At 45.2% G+C, this 25,008-nt stretch overlaps 1 protein-coding gene across 1 annotated transcript in view; it reads right to left on the bottom strand.

Annotated features, from left to right (window-relative positions):
• The window catches only part of kif5ab (kinesin family member 5A, b), a 321,264-nt gene that overhangs the window by 218,028 nt on the left and 78,228 nt on the right, over positions 1-25,008 (bottom strand). The window contains 3 exon segments of the mRNA XM_034166139.1: position 18,264; positions 19,314-19,339; positions 19,342-19,399. Of these exon segments, the coding sequence (XP_034022030.1) occupies position 18,264; positions 19,314-19,339; positions 19,342-19,399 (85 nt within the window).

Raw genomic sequence — 25,008 nt, 5'->3', positions numbered from 1 at the left:
TTGAACACGTGGATTCGTGTAAATATCTGGGGGTTTATATCAATAATAACTTAAGCTGGCACATGCAAGTGTCAAGCGTTTGTGCCCGAATCCACCAGCTTTTGCACTTTCTTCGTCAACTCCGACTGTTTGGTGTATGTAGGAATATTATGCTGATTTTCTACAGAGCAACGATTGAGTCCGTGTTACGGTATGGTATTACTAGCTGGTTTTGTAATTTAACAGTTAAATCAAAAACTCAAATATTAAATCTGATTAAGATAGCTGGCAAAATCATGGGTATGGTGGTACCTGTAACTCCCCAAGAGTTGTTTGAACAGGCAGTTCTCAGATGTGCTGACAATATTTTAACAGATGAGTCTCATGTTGTGCACTCTGAATATACTTAACTCAGGAAGGAGGTACAGGGTTCCTCTTTGTAAATATAATCGATATAAATATTCATTCATTCCATTATCAGTGAAGCTCATAAATCAGCAGATAGTTCAGGGAAGATAGCTTAAGGGTATGTATTGCGGAATTTGCACAAAGACATTAATAATGTGTATTTATATTTTATCCTTTGACTTACTGTGTTGTTGTTTTTAATGTATGGGTGCTATGTACTGGATGTGTTGTTGTGTAGCAGACTCTGTCCAAGGCAAATTTCTCCTTAGGGAGACAAATAAAGACACTTTGACTTTGACTTTGTATGAATTAGCAGTTCTGATGTTCCTCTGGTACACGTTTCTGCACTTTGTCGTCTTCCATTTTTTGGTCTGATGCCTCCTTTCTTTTGGATGTGCAAAGCTACGCCACAGCGTGCAGCAGTGAAAGCTGGATTGAGTTGAACTTTGAATGCGGTGGGTTTGTTGTTAAGCAGCGGTGCACACTCCAGCGGAGTGTTGTGCAAGCTTGGTTTTTACACATCGCACTGTGATGTGGCGCTTGCGCGATGCTTCTCAATGAAAATAATGGATTTTAGAGCAATGCGCGCCAAGACTGCATGCTTGGTGTGAAAGGCCTTTTAGAGAAACCTTTGATGAATTTCACTGCACTGGCTCTATGTTCTTTCTTGTAACAACAGGACTGGTGCACTTTTGATCAGGGATCTGAAGACATTGTGCCCAAAGAGCAAAACCCAAAATCTACCTGAAAATAAGTTTTCATTGTTTTGCAACTCTTACACCTGGCCAGCTGTAACACAGGATTCTCCCAAGTGTTTGACAGCTAGGTGTAACTCAGCATCCAATTTTCATATTTTCATGCCAAATATGGAACAAGTTAACCCAAAATATCAATAGTTGAGGACAAGCTCGTGGGGAATGTAAAGCAAGTTCACACAGTTACACCGACATGCAATAAGTCTGCCCCGGGTCCTCCTGAGCTGAGCTTTGGACAGGCCGAGGCATGAGAAGTCTGACCAAAGGCTTGAAAAAACACTTTTCCCAACTTTTGCCAAATCGATGTGTCTGCTTGGGAGGAGTTCACGCCCAATGCAGTCAGGCAAGAGCTGCCTAGGGAAATCAGAAAAGGTGCGCCGAGCTGTAAGTCATGTCATTACTACATAAAACTCCACCAAACTCAGCCAAGTGTGAGAGCTGCTTTACTCAAGTCCAATGTCAATTCAAGGGTTTAACTCGAGTACCCCTACATACAGACCTGTAAACAAAAATACACAAAGGTAGGCAGTTGGCCAGACAGAGATAAACATCTCTGACATTTGCACTGAAAACATGTCAGGCTCTACCTCTTAAAACCTGTCTGCACTGACAAGTATGTGTGTTTAAGCTTGGCTTGATGCTGAATGACTTCTGCAGTTGCATCCAACAAACAGCATCTGCTCTGACAAGTCACATGCAGCATTTTATCAACCGTGAATAAACACTATTCTCTCCATGTATCTGATGGGAGACCCAATGAAATACACGTACTTCACCAAAAGCTGAATTGTTGACCTGCTGTGGTAAAAGTCAAAAGTCAAGCATGAATGAAGAAAAGTACAGTGGTTAACCGACCACAGACTAATCACTAGGGTGCTCAGCAACAACAACAAAAAACGACAACAACAAAACAGGGTTTCACTCATGCGGGCGTCCTCTACGTGCACCTTCTGGTGATAGCAGATGTCAGCTCAGCAACATGTTTTCGCCTGTCTCCTGAGAGAACAGGTTGGTCCTCGTGATAGCGAGTCCAAAACAGTGCGACTGAATAAAGTGTCTAGCTGGAACAGAAAATAAAGTCAGCGGAATGCTCCACAGAAGAAAATTGTCAGAGCAAAAGCAGGGTGAGAAAGGAAAAGTCAGGGGAGGTGGAATCCGACAGCAAGAAAACAGAGAAAAAGTGCCATCTCTTTGCTGTAGACCTCTCTGGCCTTGCTGTTTCCCTTGACATATTTTAAATCTCGCTTCTCTTTTTTTTTTTACTTTACTTGAGCCCCAACCATGAAAATTTCAAGCCGTGTGCTGTTTGTCTTTTCTTTTCATCCTCTCTTTCCTTAGCCTACATGATAAGCTCACAGTCTGCCTTCAAATCAAGTCTTTTTTCATGCTTTGTCTGCAACTTATGTAGAGAGTTCCAATTTCTTTGAAGGTGACATAAATTGAAGCTGACAGATATAGAGAAATACTTTTAGATGAAAGCAAAAAATGAGAGCAATTGGTTTAATTTAATCTATGCCTTCTGGACATGTAGAGCAGGTAGTTAAGTGGATAATGGTGGTTGGCTCTCACTGCGGTATTGTATCACTTCCTGTTCCGGAGCACAGCGGTGTTTTTCTGTATCTGTTAGCTGTTTACTCTGCGCAGTTAGATTGATCTAGTTATCTAGATTACGATTTGTTTCCCAGTGTAATCTTTACGTGCCTTAACTAAAGCACTCCTTCTGCTGAATCACCTATAAATTATTTACACATTATTCACTTTGCGTGTTTTTAGGAATCCGCTAGCTTAGCGTAGCTACTAGCTCTTAGCCGATTTAGCATGGCGGCTTCTCCTGTCTCTCCCGCACTTTTCTGCTCTGGGTGTGAAATGTTTAGTTATTCCTCGGCCTCCTTTAGCAGTAATGGTACTTGTAATAAGTGTAGCTTATTCGTAGCTTTGGAGGCCAGGCTGGGCGAATTGGAGACTCGGCTCCGCACCGTGGAAAATTCTACAGCTAGCCAGGCCCCTGTAGTCGGTGCGGACCAAGGTAGCTTAGCCGCCGTTAGTTCCCCCCTGGCAGATCCCGAGCAGCCGGGAAAGCAGGCTGACTGGGTGACTGTGAGGAGGAAGCGTAGCCCTAAACAGAAGCCCCGTGTACACCGCCAACCCGTTCACATCTCTAACCGTTTTTCCCCACTCGACGACACACCCGCCGAGGATCAAACTCTGGTTATTGGCGACTCTGTTTTGAGAAATGTGAAGTTAGCGACACCAGCAACCATAGTCAATTGTCTTCCGGGGGCCAGAGCAGGCGACATTGAAGGAAATTTGAAACTGCTGGCTAAGGCTAAGCGTAAATTTGGTAAGATTGTAATTCACGTCGGCAGTAATGACACCCGGTTACGCCAATCGGAGGTCACTAAAATTAACATTAAATCGGTGTGTAACTTTGCAAAAAACAATGTCGGACTCTGTAGTTTTCTCTGGGCCCCTCCCCAATCGGACCGGGAGTGACATGTTTAGCCGCATGTTCTCCTTGAATTGCTGGCTGTCTGAGTGGTGTCCAAAAAATGAGGTGGGCTTCATAGATAATTGGCAAAGCTTCTGGGGAAAACCTGGTCTTGTTAGGAGAGACGGCATCCATCCCACTTTGGATGGAGCAGCTCTCATTTCTAGAAATCTGGCCAATTTTCTTAAATCCTCCAAACCGTGACTATCCAGGGTTGGGACCAGGAAGCAGAGTTGTAGTCTTACACACCTCTCTGCAGCTTCTCTCCCCCTGCCATCCCCTCATTACCCCATCCCCGTAGAGACGGTGCCTGCTCCCAGACTACCAATAACCAGCAAAAATCTATTTAAGCATAAAAATTCAAAAAGAAAAAATAATATAGTACCTTCAACTGCACCACAGACTAAAACAGTTAAATGTGGTCTATTAAACATTAGGTCTCTCTCTTCTAAGTCCCTGTTGGTAAATGATATAATAATTGATCAACATATTGATTTATTCTGCCTAACAGAAACCTGGTTACAGCAGGATGAATATGTTAGTTTAAATGAGTCAACACCCCCGAGTCACACTAACTGTCAGAATGCTCGTAGCACGGGCCGGGGCGGAGGATTAGCAGCAATCTTCCATTCCAGCTTATTAATTAATCAAAAACCCAGACAGAGCTTTAATTCATTTGAAAGCTTGTCTCTTAGTCTTGTCCATCCAAATTGGAAGTCCCAAAAACCAGTTTTATTTGTTATTATCTATCGTCCACCTGGTCGTTACTGTGAGTTTCTCTGTGAATTTTCAGACCTTTTGTCTGACTTAGTGCTTAGCTCAGATAAGATAATTATAGTGGGCGATTTTAACATCCACACAGATGCTGAGAATGACAGCCTCAACACTGCATTTAATCTATTATTAGACTCTATTGGCTTTGCTCAAAAAGTAAATGAGTCCACCCACCACTTTAATCATATCTTAGATCTTGTTCTGACTTATGGTATGGAAATAGAAGACTTAACAGTATTCCCTGAAAACTCCCTTCTGTCTGATCATTTCTTAATAACATTTACATTTACTCTGATGGACTACCCAGCAGTAGGGAATAAGTTTCATTACACTAGAAGTCTTTCAGAAAGCGCTGTAACTAGGTTTAAGGATATGATTCCTTCTTTATGTTCTCTAATGCCATATAACAACACAGTGCAGAGTAGCTACCTAAACTCTGTAAGGGAGATAGAGTATCTCGTCAATAGTTTTACATCCTCATTGAAGACAACTTTGGATGCTGTAGCTCCTCTGAAAAAGAGAGCTTTAAATCAGAAGTGTCTGACTCCGTGGTATAACTCACAAACTCGTAGCTTAAAGCAGATAACCCGTAAGTTGGAGAGGAAATGGCGTCTCACTAATTTAGAAGATCTTCACTTAGCCTGGAAAAAGAGTCTGTTGCTCTATAAAAAAGCCCTCCGTAAAGCTAGGACATCTTTCTACTCATCACTAATTGAAGAAAATAAGAACAACCCCAGGTTTCTTTTCAGCACTGTAGCCAGGCTGACAAAGAGTCAGAGCTCTATTGAGCTGAGTATTCCATTAACTTTAACTAGTAATGACTTCATGACTTTCTTTGCTAACAAAATTTTAACTATTAGAGAAAAAATTACTCATAACCATCCCAAAGACGTATCGTTATCTTTGGCTGCTTTCAGTGATGCCGGTATTTGGTTAGACTCTTTCTCTCCGATTGTTCTGTCTGAGTTATTTTCATTAGTTACTTCATCCAAACCATCAACATGTTTATTAGACCCCATTCCTACCAGGCTGCTCAAGGAAGCCCTACCATTATTTAATGCTTCGATCTTAAATATGATCAATCTATCTTTGTTAGTTGGCTATGTACCACAGGCTTTTAAGGTGGCAGTAATTAAACCATTACTTAAAAAGCCATCACTTGACCCAGCTATCTTAGCTAATTATAGGCCAATCTCCAACCTTCCTTTTCTCTCAAAAATTCTTGAAAGGGTAGTTGTAAAACAGCTAACTGATCATCTGCAGAGGAATGGTCTATTTGAAGAGTTTCAGTCAGGTTTTAGAATTCATCATAGTACAGAAACAGCATTAGTGAAGGTTACAAATGATCTTCTTATGGCCTTGGACAGTGGACTCATCTCTGTGCTTGTTCTGTTAGACCTCAGTGCTGCTTTTGATACTGTTGACCATAAAATTTTATTACAGAGATTAGAGCATGCCATAGGTATTAAAGGCACTGCGCTGCGGTGGTTTGAATCATACTTGTCTAATAGATTACAATTTGTTCATGTAAATGGGGAATCTTCTTCACAGACTAAAGTTAATTATGGAGTTCCACAAGGTTCTGTGCTAGGACCAATTTTATTCACTTTATATATGCTTCCCTTAGGCAGTATTATTAGACGGTATTGCTTAAATTTTCATTGTTACGCAGATGATACCCAGCTTTATCTATCCATGAAGCCAGAGGACACACACCAATTAGCTAAACTGCAGGATTGTCTTACAGACATAAAGACATGGATGACCTCTAATTTCCTGCTTTTAAACTCAGATAAAACTGAAGTTATTGTACTTGGCCCCACAAATCTTAGAAACATGGTGTCTAACCAGATCCTTACTCTGGATGGCATTACCCTGACCTCTAGTAATACTGTGAGAAATCTTGGAGTCATTTTTGATCAGGATATGTCATTCAAAGCGCATATTAAACAAATATGTAGGACTGCTTTTTTGCATTTACGCAATATCTCTAAAATCAGAAAGGTCTTGTCTCAGAGTGATGCTGAAAAACTAATTCATGCATTTATTTCCTCTAGGCTGGACTATTGTAATTCATTATTATCAGGTTGTCCTAAAAGTTCCCTAAAAAGCCTTCAGTTAATTCAAAATGCTGCAGCTAGAGTACTGACGGGGACTAGAAGGAGAGAGCATATCTCACCTATATTGGCCTCTCTTCATTGGCTTCCTGTTAATTCTAGAATAGAATTTAAAATTCTTCTTCTTACTTATAAGGTTTTGAATAATCAGGTCCCATCTTATCTTAGGGACCTCGTAGTACCATATCACCCCAATAGAGCGCTTCGCTCTCAGACTGCAGGCTTACTTGTAGTTCCTAGGGTTTGTAAGAGTAGAATGGGAGGCAGAGCCTTCAGCTTTCAGGCTCCTCTCCTGTGGAACCAGCTCCCAATTCAGATCAGGGAGACAGACACCCTCTCTACTTTTAAGATTAGGCTTAAAACTTTCCTTTTTGCTAAAGCTTATAGTTAGGGCTGGATCAGGTGACCCTGAACCATCCCTTAGTTATGCTGCTATAGACGTAGACTGCTGGGGGGTTCCCATGATGCACTGTTTCTTTCTCTTTTTGCTCTGTATGCACCACTCTGCATTTAATCATTAGTGATCGATCTCTGCTCCCCTCCACAGCATGTCTTTTTCCTGGTTCTCTCCCTCAGCCCCAACCAGTCCCAGCAGAAGACTGCCCCTCCCTGAGCCTGGTTCTGCTGGAGGTTTCTTCCTGTTAAAAGGGAGTTTTTCCTTCCCACTGTAGCCAAGTGCTTGCTCACAGGGGGTCGTTTTGACCGTTGGGGTTTTACATAATTATTGTATGGCCTTGCCTTACAATATAAAGCGCCTTGGGGCAACTGTTTGTTGTGATTTGGCGCTATATAAAAAAAATTGATTGATTGATTGATAATGAGCCGGCTTTCGAATATGTAGTCCTGGGTTCGACTCTCACTCCTGTTATCTGTTTGTGTCCTTGGACAAGACATTTAATCTACATGGTCTGAGTCCACCCAGCTATTAATGGGTGCTGGCACTCGGCTGGGGAAGTAACCTGCGTCAGACTGATGTCCCATCCCTGGGCTCGACAATAGCACTGGTCCGATGGCCCGGCGGCCTTTTTTACATGTTCCGGGCCACCACGGACCAGTGAAGTTCATATTTCACTGGTCCGTATGGGCCAGTAAGAATTAAAATCGCTTTGGGCAGATTTATTAGTCTAATGCCGCGTTCACACCGGTCGCGATCAGATGCTACAAATTCGCGGGGGTCGCGTGGCAACGGACGCGCCTCCTTCACCCGGTGTGTCGCTCTGCTTTTGCTGTGAAAATTCGTCCCGGTGCGTCATCAAATAGGAGGAGCTTCCATTCAGCTCGCCGGCTCCGGTTGTCAGTCAAGTTAACATGACGGACCTTGATCACATGGAGCGAGTTGTTGTGGAAAGCTGACAAGCGTCATGAGACGTTCCCAATTCAGGCAGTATCATTATTTGCTGCAGGAGCTGCGTCTGGATGATGGCTGCTTTCAGCGGTCCTTCTGCCTCTGCAGGACCCAACTTGAGGACCAACTGTCCCGTTCACGCGCGCACATGTAAACAATTAAAAAAAAAAAGAAAAAGAAACTCCGCTCCTGCTGCTGTGGGGCTGCTGCTCCTCCAAAAACTCTTGTCATAGTTGTGAAATAAAGGACAAAAGAGACATACGTCCTGCTCACAGGCTGCTACCAGAGACAGGACATGTTGCACCACTTCGCAATGTTGGGAACATTGCCGAAGTGCAGACAAACTTCGTCTGCAGGCGCATCTTCTGATGTGGCGCAAATTTCGCTTCAACATCGACACGTCATTTTCGCTTAAGCAAGATCGAGCGCAGTGAATATTATGAATTTCTTGAAACCTCCTGTCCCTGGGCAGAAACCAGGAAAGCAAAGGAAAGAACAGCTATCACCCTCAAAACAAGCACAGAAGAGGAAGGCTGCTGATGCTGAATATGAGAAGAAAAGGGTGAGGAAAACTTGGCAAACGTCCTGGAAGAAAAGACGGCCATGGCTGGAGCGTGATGAGGAGAGTGAGGTTGTCTTCTGTGGAACTTGTAGGGTCATGCCAGAATATGCTAACAAGTAAGTATAAATATACCATGTCCTGGTAGACAATGTGGTATGATTTCATACGCCAGTTTAAAAGTCTAATCAGTATGCCCTTGTGGAAACCCCACGGTGACAACATTAGCAAGGGAACTTGGTTTATGAAATTTAACATATTAATTTTGTAAATGATCAAGAAATAAATTTATTTTTGTATTAATGTCTGAGTGTTGAAAAAATTCCTATCAGTTACCTGCCACATTTTTTTCAAAGTTTACTCACTTTAAGGTTTTTATCATGTAGTATAAGAATTTTGTTTGTTTTCAAGTGTTTTTACATTAAGGAAACCCAATTCTAATGTCTGAGTGTTGATTTAAAAAATTCTTATTGGTTACCCCCCGGTTCGGCACAGGCGTGAAAGTATGGGCCAGTGATATTTTCATCCGGGCCAGTAACTTTCAGATTCTACTGGCCCTGTGGGCCAGTGCATAAATTGCCTTATTGTCAAGCCCTGCATCCAGGAGGAGCCACAGACTCTCATTCACTTGAGAATCCGGAGATAAGCACAGGCACCAGTGGGCCTCAGGGCCTACATAGGACTTATTTCTTCTGGACATGCCAGGTTCACAATCACTAAGGCAGAGTAACAGATTACATGTACCAGATTTACAAAACATACAAAAAATGCATCCCATTGCGGAGGTGGCGGCCAAGTGGTTAGTGCTCTTGGATACAGTGCAGAAGATTCTTGGTTCAAACCCCACCCCTGCCACATTTCTCCATATAATGTGGAGTTGCGTCAGGAAGGGCATCAGGCATAAAACTTATGTTAAATCAGCATGCAAGCCCACAGTGGATCTGCTGTGGTGACCCCGAGTGAAAACAAGGGAGCAGACCAAAGGGCTTACTTTTATCAAAATGTATTCCATGTGTGGATGGATGGTTTGTGGTAATGTGTTTCCTCAAATTGTTTCTCTTGAGTTCTATATAGACCCTGAGGCCCATTGGTGCTGGTGCTTATCTTCAGATTCCAAAGTATGTAGCAGATGAGAGTCTGTGACCATCCCCGGCCATTACTTATTTACAGCTGGATGGACTGAGACAACACAGATGAAGTGTTTTATCAAAGGACACGCATTGGTAATGTGACTGGTTGTCCAACCCCCATCTACATATCAGTAGCCCAACATCTATCCGACTGAGCTACCTGCTCAAATTGTTTGAGTTCAATTAAATAAGATTTTACAGTGTGGTGTAACAGTTGCTACTGTAAATATTCATGGTATTGAGATTTTGATTAAAGCTTCACATCTTCCAATACAAGCAACAGTGACCTTATGGCAACAAGGACCTTGCAATTAGCAACCGGGCTTCACAAGTAACTTGATTGGCCTATTTGTGTTGTGTGGGCCGCTGAAGAGGAGGTACTGCTGGCCCACTACCAAAAGGCGCCCTGCCTGAAGTGCGGGCTTCAGGCACGAGAGGGCGCTGCCGCCTCACAGGAACAGCCTGGGTGACAGCTGTCACCAATCACCTGGTCATCACCCACACACACAAAAGCCGGACGACATCTCCACCTCGTCGCCGAGATATCATCTACCTTCACGGCAAATTCTCAGCCATTGTTGTGTTGACGCACGTTACTTGTTTTCGTGTGTGTTGAACTGTTTGCAGGTGTCTTGATCGCTACTTTCAGCTGGAGGCTGGGTTCGCGGATGGTGGAGGAGTGACGCACTTCACTCCTCACTCCGAACTTCAATAAGTAGGAATACAGACTGTGCATAAACTGTGTACTTGAGGTGGAGGTGTCTTTCCCACCCGACTAATACAAGAAGAACTTGCTGACTGTTTACTGGGTGTGTTTTTTCACACACTCATTACTTCTGTCTTCTGCTTCCTGCCAGCAGTACCAGATCCGACAGTCGGAGACGGTGACCACCTGGGGACTCGACTTGGCGGCTCCAGTATCCTTCGGGTTCGGTGGCAGTGGAAATCGTGTGGGATCCGGTTCTACTCGAGACGGACGTCTCCTATCCTCGAGCCTACCCACACGTCACTTTGTATATTTTGATTGTGAACCAAGTTCTGCATTTGTCTGTATTTCGTTGTGCACATTTCACAACAGTAAAGTGTTGTATTTTTGACTCATCTATTGTCCGTTCATTTACGCCCCTGTTGTGGGTCCGTGTCATTACACTTTCCCAACAATTTGTCTTTGCTTTATTATATGGTCATTGTACATATCAAAAGATGCCAACATGGCCCAAAATGGGAGGTTCACCAGTCCTTACCTGTATCTATCAGTCAGTGTGAGGATTTCTTTTTAGTTTCCGCTTTTATTTTTGGTCATTTTCTATCCTTGTTTCTTTTCGTCACTTAAAACATTCTGGTTTTCTCCCACACTTACTCTTTTTTTTAATTACCCCTGCATTTATCTTTCAGTCCCCCTGTGTATTTAAACCTGTTTCTTGTTTACACATGCCAGATTGTCTTTGCTCTGTGCAAGCCTTCTCCCATTCATTCCTTCCTTCATTACTTCATTACTTCCTTGTGTTTTCCTGGTTTTGACCAGTTTTGCTCTCTTTGTGTTTTGTAATCCTTGTAAATGTCGTACTGAATTTAAGGCTGAGTCTCAATTCTACCCCTTGGCCCTTCCCCCTACCCCTTCCCCTCCGTTTTGTGCGGGCACAAGAGACAGAGGGGTGTCTCAATTCTCTTTTAGTAGCAAGGCGGAGGGGTAGGCGGAGGGTTACAAACCCCTCCGTTTGGAGTGAATCTGGATGCACACTCCGTTTGGAGGGGTAGGAGGAGCTTACTGCTGTCTCCGAAAAAACAAACATGGCGCCATAGAGCCGCACAAATGAAGCGGCTTTCATTCCAAATTACGCTGTTTAGAAAGTTATAACTTGCCAAAAAACTTTACAGGCAGTTGTCTATGACAGCAACATGTATGCTGCTGGCTGCATGTTGTGTATATTGTCGTTCTGAAGAATATCGTAACGTCACTCGTGCGCTGAGGTGTTATAATGCACATACACACGAATGCTACGATAAGACACTTTTATATCTCACAATGGAGAAAATCATGATAAAGGATTGTTGCTGTTGGATTTCAAGGTCTGTAACACGTGTGTATTTTGTAAACAAACAAGAGCCCTGAACACCAACCATCTGTTGGACAGCCAATGGAAGAGCAGGGTGCACAGGCGTCGGCTGGAGGCGTGATTGGTGAGTTGCAGCACATCCTCACCGCCTTTACCGCTCGGATGGACCTGATGACCGAGCAACACATCATCCTTAATCGCAGGATGGAGGCTCTCACCGCGCAGGTGGAAGCGCGCGCTCAGGGCGCTGCTGCAGCTCCTCCTCCTGCCGACCCGGTACCGAATACAGACATTCCACTGGTCATTCAACGAACCCCCCCACCATCCCCTGAAGCATACATAAGCCCCCCAGAGCCGTACGGAGGTTGTGTGGAGACATGCGCGGACTTTCTTATGCAGTGTTCGCTCGTCTTTGCACAATGTCCCGTGATGTACGCGTCTGACGCCAGTAAGGTGGCTTACGTGATTAATTTGCTTCGAGGTGAGGCACGCGCTTGGGCTACAGTGCTTTGGGAACAAAGTTCATGGCTCCTTGCCTCTTAAACTGGGTTTGTGAGGGAGCTCAGAACTGTTTTTGATCACCCTAACAGAGGCGAAACCGCGTCTACCGTGCTGCTGTCAATGAGACAGGGGCGCTGGAGCGCAGCCGAATATGCAGTCGACTTCCGCATCACGGCTGCGAGATCCAGCTGGAATATGACTGCGCTCCGCGCCGCCTTCATAAACGGACTGTCGTCGGTCCTGAAGGAGCACCTGGTGGGTAAGGAGGAACCGCGGGATTTGGCTGAGCTTATCGATTTGGTTATATGATTGGACAATCGGTTAGAAGAACGCAGACGAGAGCGAGGCGAAGGGCGTGGTCAGGCACAAGCCGTCCCTCTTCCTCCCGGGTCCGAAAGGGAGCCAACATCCCCACGCTCCACAGCCACAGCGCTCCGTGTGGCTACAGCTCCCCCTGCTGACGATGCTAGGAACACGAGCAGGGCCACATTCAGACAGAGGAGGCTGGTCCGCGGGGAGTGCTTTGTCTGCGGCTCGAGTGAGCATCAGCAGAGAGACTGCCTCAAACGGTCAAAACACAAACGCCCGCCCTTAGAGACTGGGCTGAGGGGGGGTCAGAACATTCACATGGGTCATACACATCTTTCAACACGACTCCCAGTTACAATCCTGAGCGGGGATTTAACCCTTCAAGCCCCAGCACTGGTGGACATGGGGTCAGAAGGGAATCTGCTGGATAGCAGATGGGCAAGGGAGGTAGGGCTCCCTCTGGTGGCGCTTTCTTCGCCAGTGAAGGTGCGAGCACTAGATGGCACTCTTCTCCCTTTTATCACCCACAAGACACTACCTGTAACCCTGGTAGTGTCTCGGAATCACCGGGAGGAGATTGAGTTTTTTGTAACTCCTTCTACCTCCCGCGTGATTTTGGGCTTCCCATGGATGATTAAACACAATCCCCGGATTGATTGGCCGTCTGGGGTTGTGGCTCAGTGGAGCGAAACCTGCCACCGGAATTGTTTAGGATCCTCGGTTCCTCCCGGTGTAAATACTAATGAGGAGGTTAAAGTCCCTCCCAATCTGACGGCGGTGCCGGTTGAGTACCACGATCTTGCTGACGTCTTCAGCAAGGATCTGGCGCTCACCCTTCCCCCGCACCGTCCGTACGATTGTGCCATTGATTTGGTCCCGGGCGTTGAGTTCCCGTCCAGCAGGCTGTACAATCTCTCACGTCCTGAGCGCGAATCAATGGAGACCTACATCCGGGACTCATTAGCTGCCGGGCTGAACCGGAATTCCACCTCCCCGATGGGTGCAGGTTTCTTTTTTGTGGGCAAGAAAGATGGTGGACTCCGTCCATGCATTGATTACAGGGGGCTGAACGACATAACGGTTCGTAATCGATACCCTTTACCCCTGTTGGATTCAGTGTTCACGCCCCTGCATGGAGCCCAAATTTTCACCAAGCTGGACCTTAGGAATGCGTACCACCTCGTTCGGATCCGGAAGGGAGACGAATGGAAGACGGCATTCAACACCCCATTAGGTCATTTTGAGTACCTGGTCATGCCGTTCGGACTCACCAACGCCCCTGCGACGTTCCAAGCATCGGTAAACGACGTCTTGCGGGACTTCCTGCACCGATTCGTCTTCGTATATCTGGATGACATACTCATCTTTTCCCCGGACCCTGAGACTCATGTCCAGCATGTACGTCAGGTCCTGCAGCGGTTGTTGGAGAACCGGCTGTTTGTGAAGGGCGAGAAGTGTGAGTTTCACCGCACCTCTTTGTCCTTCCTGGGGTTCATCATCTCCTCCAACTCCGTCGCCCCTGCTCCGGCCAAGGTTGCAGCGGTGAGAGATTGGCCCCAACCAACAAGCCGTAGGAAGCTGCAACAGTTCTTTGGCTTTGCAAATTTCTACAGGAGGTTCATTAAGGGCTACAGTCAGGTAGTTAGCCCCCTGACAGCCCTGACCTCTCCAAAAGTCCCCTTCACCTGGTAGGATCGGTGCGAAGCCGCGTTCAAGGAGTTGAAACGCCGGTTCTCGTCTGCACCAGTTCTGGTGCAGCCCGACCCTAGCCGCCAGTTTGTGGTTGAAGTGGACGCCTCTGACTCAGGGATAGGAGCCGTGCTATCCCAGAGTGGAGAGACCGATAAGGTTCTTCACCCGTGTGCCTACTTTTCTCGCAGGTTGACCCCAGCTGAACGGAACTATGACGTTGGCAATCAAGAACTCCTTGCGGTGAAAGAGGCTCTTGAGGAGTGGAGACACCTGTTGGAGGGAGCGTCTGTGCCGTTCACGGTTTTCACTGACCATCGGAACCTGGAGTATATCAGGACCGCCAAGCGGCTGAACCCCAGGCAAGCCCGCTGGTCACTGTCTTCGGGCGTTTTGACTTCCGGATCAACCTATCGCCCCGGGACCAAGAACCAGAGCTCGGAATGCCTTGTCCCGGGTACACGAAGATGAAGTCAAGATGGAGCTGTCGGATCCACCTGAGTCCACTATCGTGGCCACCCTCACCTGGGATGTGGAGAAGACCGTCCGGGAGGCCCTGGCACGGAGCCCGGACCCAGGAACCGGTCCGAAGAACTGTTTATACATCCCACCAGAGGCCAGAGCTGCGGTCTTGGACTTCTGTCACGGTTCCAAGCTCTCCTGTCATCGGGGGTGCGAAGGACCCGTGGCAGTTGTTCCGGCAGCGCTTCTGGTGGGCGTCTATGGAGGCCGACGTCCGGGAGTATGTCCAGGCCTGTACCACCTGTGCCAGGGGCAAGGCAGACCACTCGAAAACACAAGGACTTCTGCAGCCTCTACCGGTGCCTCATCGCCCCTGGTCCCACATTGGCCTGGACTTTGTCACGGGTCTCCCACCGTCCCAGGGCATGACGACCATCTTCACGATAGTGGACCTTTTCTCCAAGGCGGCCCACTTCGTGGCCCTCCCAAAGCTCCCAACGGCCCAGGAGAAAGCAGACCTCCTGGTACGCCACGTCGTGCGTCTGCATGGGATACCAGCGGACATCGTCTCGGACTGTGGTCCTCAGTTCTCCTCACAGGTGTGGAGGAGTTTCTGCAGGGAACTGGGGGCCAGCGTGAGCCTCTCGTCCAGGTATCATCCTCAGACGAATGGACAGGCAGAGCGGGCCAACCAGAACTTGAACAGGCTCTCCGCTGCGTCACGTCCGCGCACCCGGCGGCCTAGAGTGACCATCTGGCCTGGATCGAGTACGCCCATGACAGCCAGGTGTCCTCTGCCACCGGCCTCTCCCCGTTCAAAGTGTGTCTGGGATATCAGCCCCCACTGTTCCCCGTGGTGGAGGGAGAGGTCGGTGTGCCCCTCGGTCAAGGCCCACCTGCGAAGATGCCGACAGGTGTGGGTACCGCCCGCTCTGCCTTGTTGAAGGCCCGGACGAGGGCTAAGGCCATGCAGGACCACCGGCATTCCCCGGCCCCTGCTTACCAGCCCGGGAAGGAGGTATGGCTATCAACGAAGGACATCCCTTTACAAGTGGACTCCCCTAAGTTGAAGGAACGTTACATTGGACCATTCCAGATCCTCAAAGTCCTCAGTCCGGCCGCAGTGAAGCTGGTAGCTTCAGCTTCACTGCGGATCCACCCGGTCTTTCATGTCTCACGTGTCAAGCCATACCACACCTCCACCCTCTGCACTCCTGGACCGGCGCCGCCTCCTGCCCGGATCATCGACGGGGAGCCTGCGTGGACAGTGCGCAGGCTCCTGGACGTCCGTCGTAAGGGCCGGGGGTTTCAGTATTGGTGGTACTGCTGGCCCACCACCAGAGGGCGCCCTGCCTGAAGTGCGGGCTTCAGGCACGAGAGGGCGCTGCCGCCATGGACACAGCCGGGGTTGACAGCTGTCACTCATCAACTCATGACAGCTGTCACCCATCTCCACTTCATCAATCCACTCCATAAAAGCCGGACGTCATCTCCACCTCGCTGCCGAGATATCATTTACCTGTGAAGGTAATTTCTCTGCTGACTTAAACTTAAATAATAGTCTGAACTCTTTTGCAGCCGTTTTCCTGTGGTGTGCCTTATCAGCTGGATTGGCGTTTGGTGTGACAGCGACGGCTGCGCTTCACACCCAATCCAGATAAGTGGTTTAACAGGAGCTGCACGAGTGTGTGATTAGAGGGTGGAGGTGACTTTCCACCTTCTGACTGTTTGTTACTGGGTGTGCACACACCCACATCTCACTGTTTGTGCTCCTCGCCAGCAGTACCAGATCCGACAGTCGGGGACGGTGATCACCTGGGAATTCGGGACTTCGCGGCTCCAGTATTCACCGGGTTCTGTGGCGGTGGAAATCGTGTGGTTCCGGCTCTTCTCAGGACAGACGTCTTCTATCCTCGAGCCTGCCCACACGTCACCTTTGTGTATTGACTGCTATCAGATTCTGTGATTGTCTGTATAATCGTTGTGCACATTCACAACATTAAATTGTTACCTTTTGGCTCATCTATTGACCGTTCATTTGCGCCCCCTGTTGTGGGTCGGTGTCACTACACTTTCCCCAACAGCGTCAAAGAAATCTGCGACTTCTTCTATTTCTTTGCATTTACGCAGAAAGGCGAGAAAATAAAAGAGCAACAGGCTACTGCAACAAGTTGCATTTCGGTTGCCATGTTAAACAGTGAAGACGGCAGTTTGACACAGGCAGATTTTTTTTTCTCCTAAGGTGGAGGGGTGTCTCAATTCATAGGGCTAGAGGCATACCCCTTCACCTTACCCCTTGTTTTAAAGGGGTAGGGGTAGGGGTAGGGCCACGGGGAAGGGGAAGGGGTACAAAAGAGAATTGAGATTGGGGGTAGTATTAACTTTTGCTTCTGCCTCTTGTCTCCCTTTTGGATTGCCCTGTAGACACTGTTGCCTTCCTGGACTGATTTCAGTGTACCGAACCCGTGTAAGAATAACCTAACCAGCGTTTTTACACATCCCAGAGTCTGGTCGTGAGGGTTCTCTGTGACTCAGTCCCAGTTTGTGCTCCAATCTTTACAGTCTGAACCCAAAACGTCTGAGCTAAAGATGCAGTAGTTTTTATGGAGTTGCTCATAGAAATTTTGAGGACCTACTCATGGACCGACTCCATTAAACCTAAAGTATTATGCTTCCAGTGCATGGATGCTTTGTCATTATTTTGTTTTTAATGCAGAAAAGGCAACCATCACAGTGCAATTTAGCCTCTTATTTTCTTCTTTAAATTGATCTATGCTTGGTGATGATTGATGGCTGATGCAGAATTCATCTCAGCACATGTCATACTGGTATTCGCTTGCCTTTTTTTATTTGGCCTGAGGTGATAGTAAAGTAACTGAATGTAATCAGATAACATTAGTTATACTGCACTGAGCTTAGGTTACACTTTATATATTTGCAATGTTTAATAAGTAAATTCATCATCATACATCTGATATCTCTCCCATTACTGTAGAAATACACATGTGAATTGAGACACTGACAGCTTATAGATCATGTGAGAATCCAGAAGATAATTGAGTGATATGGTAGCTAATTGCACCGGCTTCTTCTGTTAGGGACTGATTTACTAAAAGTTTGCATGTACTATAAAAACATCTGCAAACTCCATACCACCCACAAACAAATGCACAACCTGACCTAATAAAACATGGTGGATTGTGCCTTTCCAATGAGCAAAATAGCACATTGTGTCAATATGTATGCCTTAATGAATCTGCAATTAGGGGTGTGTCTATCCGAGCATGCAACATAGTGAGAGGAAAACATGCAAATAAGTTAATGTAGTACAGGCCCACAGACACAAGTCGAAAAGAAATTTAAAAGGCCGGTGACAGTCTCTCTATTTTGCACATTTGAAAGCAGGGTGGTAACATATGCATAAACTGATTCAAAGTCATTTCCCATGAACTATTTTGAGTATGCATTTCTTTATTTTCATTCAGTAATCTTCTTTAACACAGAAAACATCACATTAAATATTAATTTATAGTGGCCTTTTTACAATGAAAGGAAAGTATACATTCATAGAGATCTGCAGATCAGGACATCATCCAAACCCGCCGCCCCAAGCTGTCCACCGAGCTGTCAGCTACAGTATACACTTGTGTCAACCACCAACATCCGCACCACAGTGGCCTACTGTGGCACCCTTCTTTCATTCATCCCACAACCTACCCACAATTAATCAGAATGTTATTTTTTATCACTTGGCATGCAACAACCCATGGATTACCCACAATGTTTGCAGATATCCATCACTAATACACACACAAGGAATGGACACGACATGGAGTCTGTTTAGAGTCTGTTCACAGCAGGGCAACACTCACTCATAAGCTCACTGAATAAAATCAAAATAATATTTATTTATAGGGGATGCTTTTCATGAAATTGTGCTGAATCCGGGCTTATGCCATACACCTTGCACCTCCCATGAAATAACAGACAAACCATTTTCAAGGTACATTCATTTTTGATTTGGTAAATATCCAATGAATAACACTGTCAGCTAAAATAAGTGTTTGTCTTATTTTGGGCACACCTGTCAGTGGCTGATTGAATTTCATTTTGCGCTTATGGTCATTAAGATATGATTTGATTTGTTTTTGACTTATTTTATTTATTTCAATCAGCAAACTCATGCAATAACAAAAAATGGAAAATACATAAAATACTGAATATACTGAAGAAAACATGTAGCTGAGTGAAAAAGGTCAAGGCTGAAGCTATCTAGCTTTTAAATGCCCTAACCTGTTTATACCAGGTCAATTTTAAAAATAAAACATTTCTGTCAGACTGCGAACGGTAATACGAAAATAATCACAATTAATCCCCAGTACTGGTACACGTCAGTTTGTTATTACCATTTTGAATACATTAGTGAACATTATAACCACTTAAGATAGATTTTTTTGTACATTTTTTTTAATTATTCATATTGGTGCTCTGTTTGAGCTCCAGCTCCAAACTGTTCCAAAAATCCACCCCACAGCAAATATGTGCTTACATAGTGGTGTCTATGCTGCAACCCACTATCATTTGTGCACTTTTTCTTAGTGAATCACCCACAAAATGTTCACCAACCAATGTGCAACATTTTAGAATTACTATACCTGTCTGTCGCTTAGTAAATGAGGCCCTTAATCTTTCTGTCTGTCCTACATTTTAGATGTCTGTAAGACAAACTGTGTGACTGACCTTAACAATCTGCTTGGCACAGGCATGTAGATCTGTTCCTGGGTGGCGTTAGCGTGGAACACCTGGTCAAACACATAGGACTTCCCCTATGAAGACCAACACAAACACAGCACAGGTTAGAGGAGGACATTATTATTATTATTATACTGTCAGCACTCATCTTCCGAGTGGCTTATTGCTGTAAAAATACGCACCCAGGGAGCCACTGAGGCAGCTCACATGGAGTGTAGACAGAGAGGACTTCCTGACTTCACACTTCATGATTTCTTACTATGTATAAATTATGCAGCACTTTTTGCTTTTGGCGAACACACTTTAGGGACACTGTGTTTTATTCATAAACATGTTGCAAATTTTGCAGCAATAAACGGCACCCCATCTTCAAAACAACAACTTCTATTAGAGCCATCAGTTGCTTTTCTACTTGCAAAATGTTGATAATTAGTATGAGAACACTATGTTAGATCAACACCACTCATTTATCTGTCAGGTTAAACTGTGGTGGGATTTAAGGGATGGAACAGGATATAAAGCAAAAACCACAATTTTGCTTCCACTTGAATAGTCACATCTATTACAACTGCCCTTTTCTGCTCCTTGTCAACCACCACTATGGCTGGTTGGCCGGCCAACATGTGTTTTTCTGTCTGGAACTTGACGTTCTACACCTTAGCTCTGCTGTTATCAACCTCATTTGGACTGTTGTACTTACAGATGCTCCTACACCATCCAAGCTACTTGGTTGTGCTTCTCAGTGCTGTCCCAGCTTCCATCTTACACCCTACAACTTTGTGCAGGACTGTCTCTGGGGCAACACTGCACATCCTGCACCTCGGGTACTCTCTGCTATGGTAGACCCCTGTCTCTATGGACCTAGTGCCCAGGGTCTGTTCTTGTGCTGCCATGAGCCTCTGTGCTGTCCTTCAGCACAGCCTTTACTAGCCATTGGTAGGGGTTCTTGATTATCAGCACACCCCCTGTGTCTGCTGGTGACATGGCTCCTAGAGGGGTCTGGTCATCCATGATGTCTCCTCCCTCTCCTCACCACCCTCTGTCTACTGCTGTTGGAGATACTCACTTAGTGATTTGTCCCTGGACGCCAGCTTTTTATCGCACTCATGGATGTTGGTTTTGACACTTATTAGTCCCCAGCCAACTTCTTTTCACTGATTACACAGTCTCAAGGTGTTGGACTTCTGGTGGAATTTTCAGTGCATTGTGAGGAACTTATGTGTCTTGTCATTGGTGGCATATGTTTCTTCCTTTTTCTAGCTCATTATTCCACCAGGATATTTGATGGTAGGACATAAATATTGATGGCTTTGACATAATTTCTACCATTGAACTGGTTCTTCATACCTCCCTTGCTCGGTGGAGGTACTTGCTCGTGGACCGTCCTCCTGGCTCATCCACATGGCTACCATTGAACTGTGGGATACCAAGGTATTTAAATTGAGGTATCGCTCACTCTTGGCATACAGCTTGATGTCATCTATACTCAACAAAAATATAAACGCAACACTTTTGGTTTTGCTCCCATTTTGTATGAGATGAACTCAAAGATCTAAATCTTTTTTCACATACACAATATCACCATTTCTCTCAAATATTGTTCACAAACCAGTCTAAATCTGTGATAGTGAGCACTTCTCCTTTGCTGAGAAAATCCATCCCACCTCACAGGTGTGCCATACCAAGATGCTGATTAGACACCATGATTAGTGCACAGGTGTGCCTTAGACTGCCCACAATAAAAGGCCACTCTGAAAGGTGCAGTTTTATCACACGCACAATGCCACAGATGTCGCAAGATTTGAGGGAGCGTGCAGTTGGCATGCTGACAGCAGGAATGTCAACCAGAGATGTTGCTCGTGTATTGAATGTTCATGTCTCTACCATAAGCCGTCTCCAAAGTCGTTTCAGAGAATTTGGCAGTACATCCAACCAGCCTCACAACCGCAGACCACGTGTAACCACACCAGCCCAGGACCTCCACATCCAGCATGTTCACCTCCAAGATCGTCTGAGACCAGCCACTCGGACAGCTGCTGAAACAATCGGTTTGCATAACCAAAGAATTTCTGCACAAACTGTCAGAAACCGTCTCAGGGAAGCTCATCTGCATGCTCGTCGTCCTCATCGGGGTCTCGACCTGACTCCAGTTTGTCGTCGTAACCGACTTGAGTGTGCAAATGCTCACATTCGCTGGCGTTTGGCACGTTGGAGAGGTGTTCTCTTCACGGATGATGCGAAGGAGATGTGTTGCACTGCATGAGGCAAATGGTGGTCACACCAGATACTGACTGGTATCCCCCCCCAATAAACAAAACTGCACCTTTCAGAGTGGCCTTTTATTGTGGGCAGTCTAAGGCACACCTGTGCACTAATCATGGTGTCTAATCAGCATCTTGGTATGGCACACCTGTGAGGTGGGATGGATTATCTCAGCAAAGGAGAAGTGCTCACTATCACAGATTTCAACTGGTTTTGTGAACAATATTTGAGGGAAATGGTGATATTGTGTATGTAGAAAAAGTTTTAGATCTTTGAGTTCATCTCATACAAAATGGGAGCAAAACCAAAGTGTTGCGTTTATATTTTGTTGAGTATATGTAGAGGAAGTGGCTGATGGTCACCCCACTCCTGAACCTGTATCCATATCCAGCCATATGATGCTCTGGTCAGGGGGTTCAGTCCTATGCAGATACAGCAGTGGCGACAGTGCATGACCTGGTATGTGTTGAGCCTGATGGCCACATGTGTGATGGCCTTAGGTTCTAGTTCCTCTAGTGTTATTGAAGTCCTGAGGAATCCTGTCAGTGCCTTGTTGACTTTGTACATCGGCAAAGCGATTCAGTATTCGTATGTGGTGCGCTGAGTCATAGGATTTCTTGTAGACAATCCAGGCCATGGTCTGGTGTGGTGTTAGAGGAAAAAAAATAATCACATCTCGATTCCAGGCAATGTGGGCATGTTTGAGAGAAAATAAGGTGAACTTAATGTTGTTCAAGAGCATCTCAATAAAAATCTCTATACAAGTAATTGCATGTTTTGGTGATTCTAGACATATACTTGATTACTTAGTATTCATACCTTGTGATGGACAGTATTCAATTTGTTGTGTTCAGAATAGTTTTCAATCCACAGGACAGTGTGATATCAGACAAGTTTAAAGATTATGCAGGATTTGGAGGGTGATTACATTATTACTAAATTACAAAATTTATTAATTTATATAACGCCAATTCACGACGGGGTTGCCTTAAGGTGCTTCACACAGCACAACTTGAAAAAAACAGAACAAACTGAAGTAAAAGATTAAAAAGCACAATAAGCGAATAAAAACATAAAAAAGTAAAAAGAATAAAAATACACAATAACATAAAATACTAACAATAAAACAGGGAAAAACGATGGGTCTTCAATCTAGACTGAAACATATCCACAGTCCGACTGCCGTATCTGCGCAGGCAGATTATTCCACAGAACCGGGGCATGATAAGGAAAAGGCTCTATGACCAGCAGACTTTTTATTCACCGCAGTAATAGCACCTTAAAATCTGACCTCAGAGAGGACAGGAAGCCAATGAAGGGATGCTAGAAGGGGTGTAATGTGGTCAAACCTTCCACTTCATTTCAAAAGTCTGGCAGCACCATTTTGAACCAATTGAAGACCCCTAATGGTGGACTGCGGTAAACCAGAAATAGAGCATCGCAATAGTCCAATCTAGAAGGGATACAGTAAATGCATGTATCAGAGTCTCACCATCAGTCATAGACAGGATGGGACAAATCTTCACTATCTTTTGCAAATGGAAGAAAGCAGTCCTCATAATGTCTCTAATGTGGAGGTCAAGGGACAATGTAGGATCAAGAATTACCCCAAGCTTTCTCACTTTGTCCGTATGATGTATAACACACAAACCTAAGCTAAGCGCTAGCTGGTCAAATTGATGCCGATGTCTCGCTGGACCAAGAACCATCATTTCAGTCTTATCACAGTTTAAAAGTAGAATGTTACCTGACATCCAGCTTCTCACTGCTGCAAGGCAATCTTCTAAAGATTTTATGTGAATGAGATTACCAGCAGTTATCGGTATGTACAACTGAGTATCATCAGCATAACAATGAAAGTCAATCCCAAAGTGCCTTAGTATATACCCAAGGGATCTAAATAAAGGGAGGAAAAGCAGGGGGCCTGACATGGATCTCTGTGGAACCCCAAATTTCATGTCACTAAGGTTAGAGGTAGTGTTATATACAAACACAGTGAGAACGACTGGAGAGGTATGACGTCAACCACACAAGGGCACTTCCAGTAATCCCAAATGATTCTCCAACCTATCGAGTAAAATATGATGATCAGCGGCATCAAACGCAGCACTAAGATCTAACAGTACAAAACCGTAGTGGTGTCAGAGTCATTGTTCGCAGAAGGTCATTCACTACTTTTAATGAGAGCCATCTCTGTGGAATGATATTTTCTAACAGCAGATTGCAGTGGCTCAAAAAGATTATTCTCAGTAAGGTGGTCCATGAGCTGCTGTGAAACCAGTTTTTCCAGAATTTTAGAACAAAATGATAGATTTGATAATGGCCTATAATTTTTCAATACACTGTGGTCAAGTTTAGATTTCTTAGTAATGGTTTAATCACTGCAGATTTTAAACATTTAGGAACAGATCCAGAAGTTAGTGAGAGATTAATAATTTCCAGCACAGTTGGCCCAAGAGTGGGCCACAGGTCCTGAAACAGTTTTGTTGGAATGGGATCAAATAAACAGGTTGTGCTTTTTGTAGGCATTACGAGTTTCATCAGCGCACCTAGTGAGATACTATCAAGTTCTGTAAATCTAGTTAACACCTCAGTGGTAGCATCTACCTCAATAGCAGGGTGTAGTGGCTGGGCCAAGGCGTGCTGAGATATGCTCAACCTGTTTAATTAATTAACTAAATAAATAATCCAAGAAGTCCTGTGCTGAGGTGACTAAACAGGTTGTTGTCCATGAATGAATTGCTACTGTGTCAAACAAAAAACTTTGAGTTATGTTGGTTTTATTGATCAAATCAGAATAATAGGTCCGCTTTGTAGCCAGTAGTGCATGCTTATAATCTGAGATAGCATCACGCCATGCAAGGTGGAACACCTCTAATTTGGAGCTACACCATTTCCGTTCTAAACCTCTAGTCTTCTTCCTGAGTCACGCAAGTACCACTGAACCAAGGCGGCTGTGCCTTGGGAAGTCATGGCCTTAATAAAGGAGGCGCAGTCTTATCAAGTGTAGTTTGAGCACTGAATTTAAGATATCCGCAAGACTGTCTACTGATTGAACATTCTTCAAACTTGAAGCTAAAATATCAGGCAGTCTTGACACGAGTTAAGTCATAGTTGAGGGTTTAATGCGTCACCACAGTAATAGGCAAGGTTGTTACTCCACTAAACGCATCGCATCAGTATAAATGTAAACGTAATATGAGCGGTCAGAGACCACCGATGCAAGAGGCAGATCTCAGTCTGTAGTCCAGATTCTGTTAACCAAAACATCACTGGGTTTGTTCCTTTTCCCTGCTTTGGGTCACAATGAAACCTTAGATCATGCAGAAATGTGTGATAAATATGTAGACAAAGAAAAAGAAGAAGAAACCACAAGAATGTGCACCTGAGGGTGGGAAATGTCAATGGCTTGACAGATGTA

Source organism: Thalassophryne amazonica, chromosome 3 (assembly GCF_902500255.1).
Source record: "Thalassophryne amazonica chromosome 3, fThaAma1.1, whole genome shotgun sequence".
In the NCBI taxonomy this organism is placed as follows: domain Eukaryota; kingdom Metazoa; phylum Chordata; class Actinopteri; order Batrachoidiformes; family Batrachoididae; genus Thalassophryne; species Thalassophryne amazonica.
The sequence above is the reverse complement of the archived record's forward strand: the minus strand, read 5'-3'. Positions and strand labels throughout refer to the sequence as shown.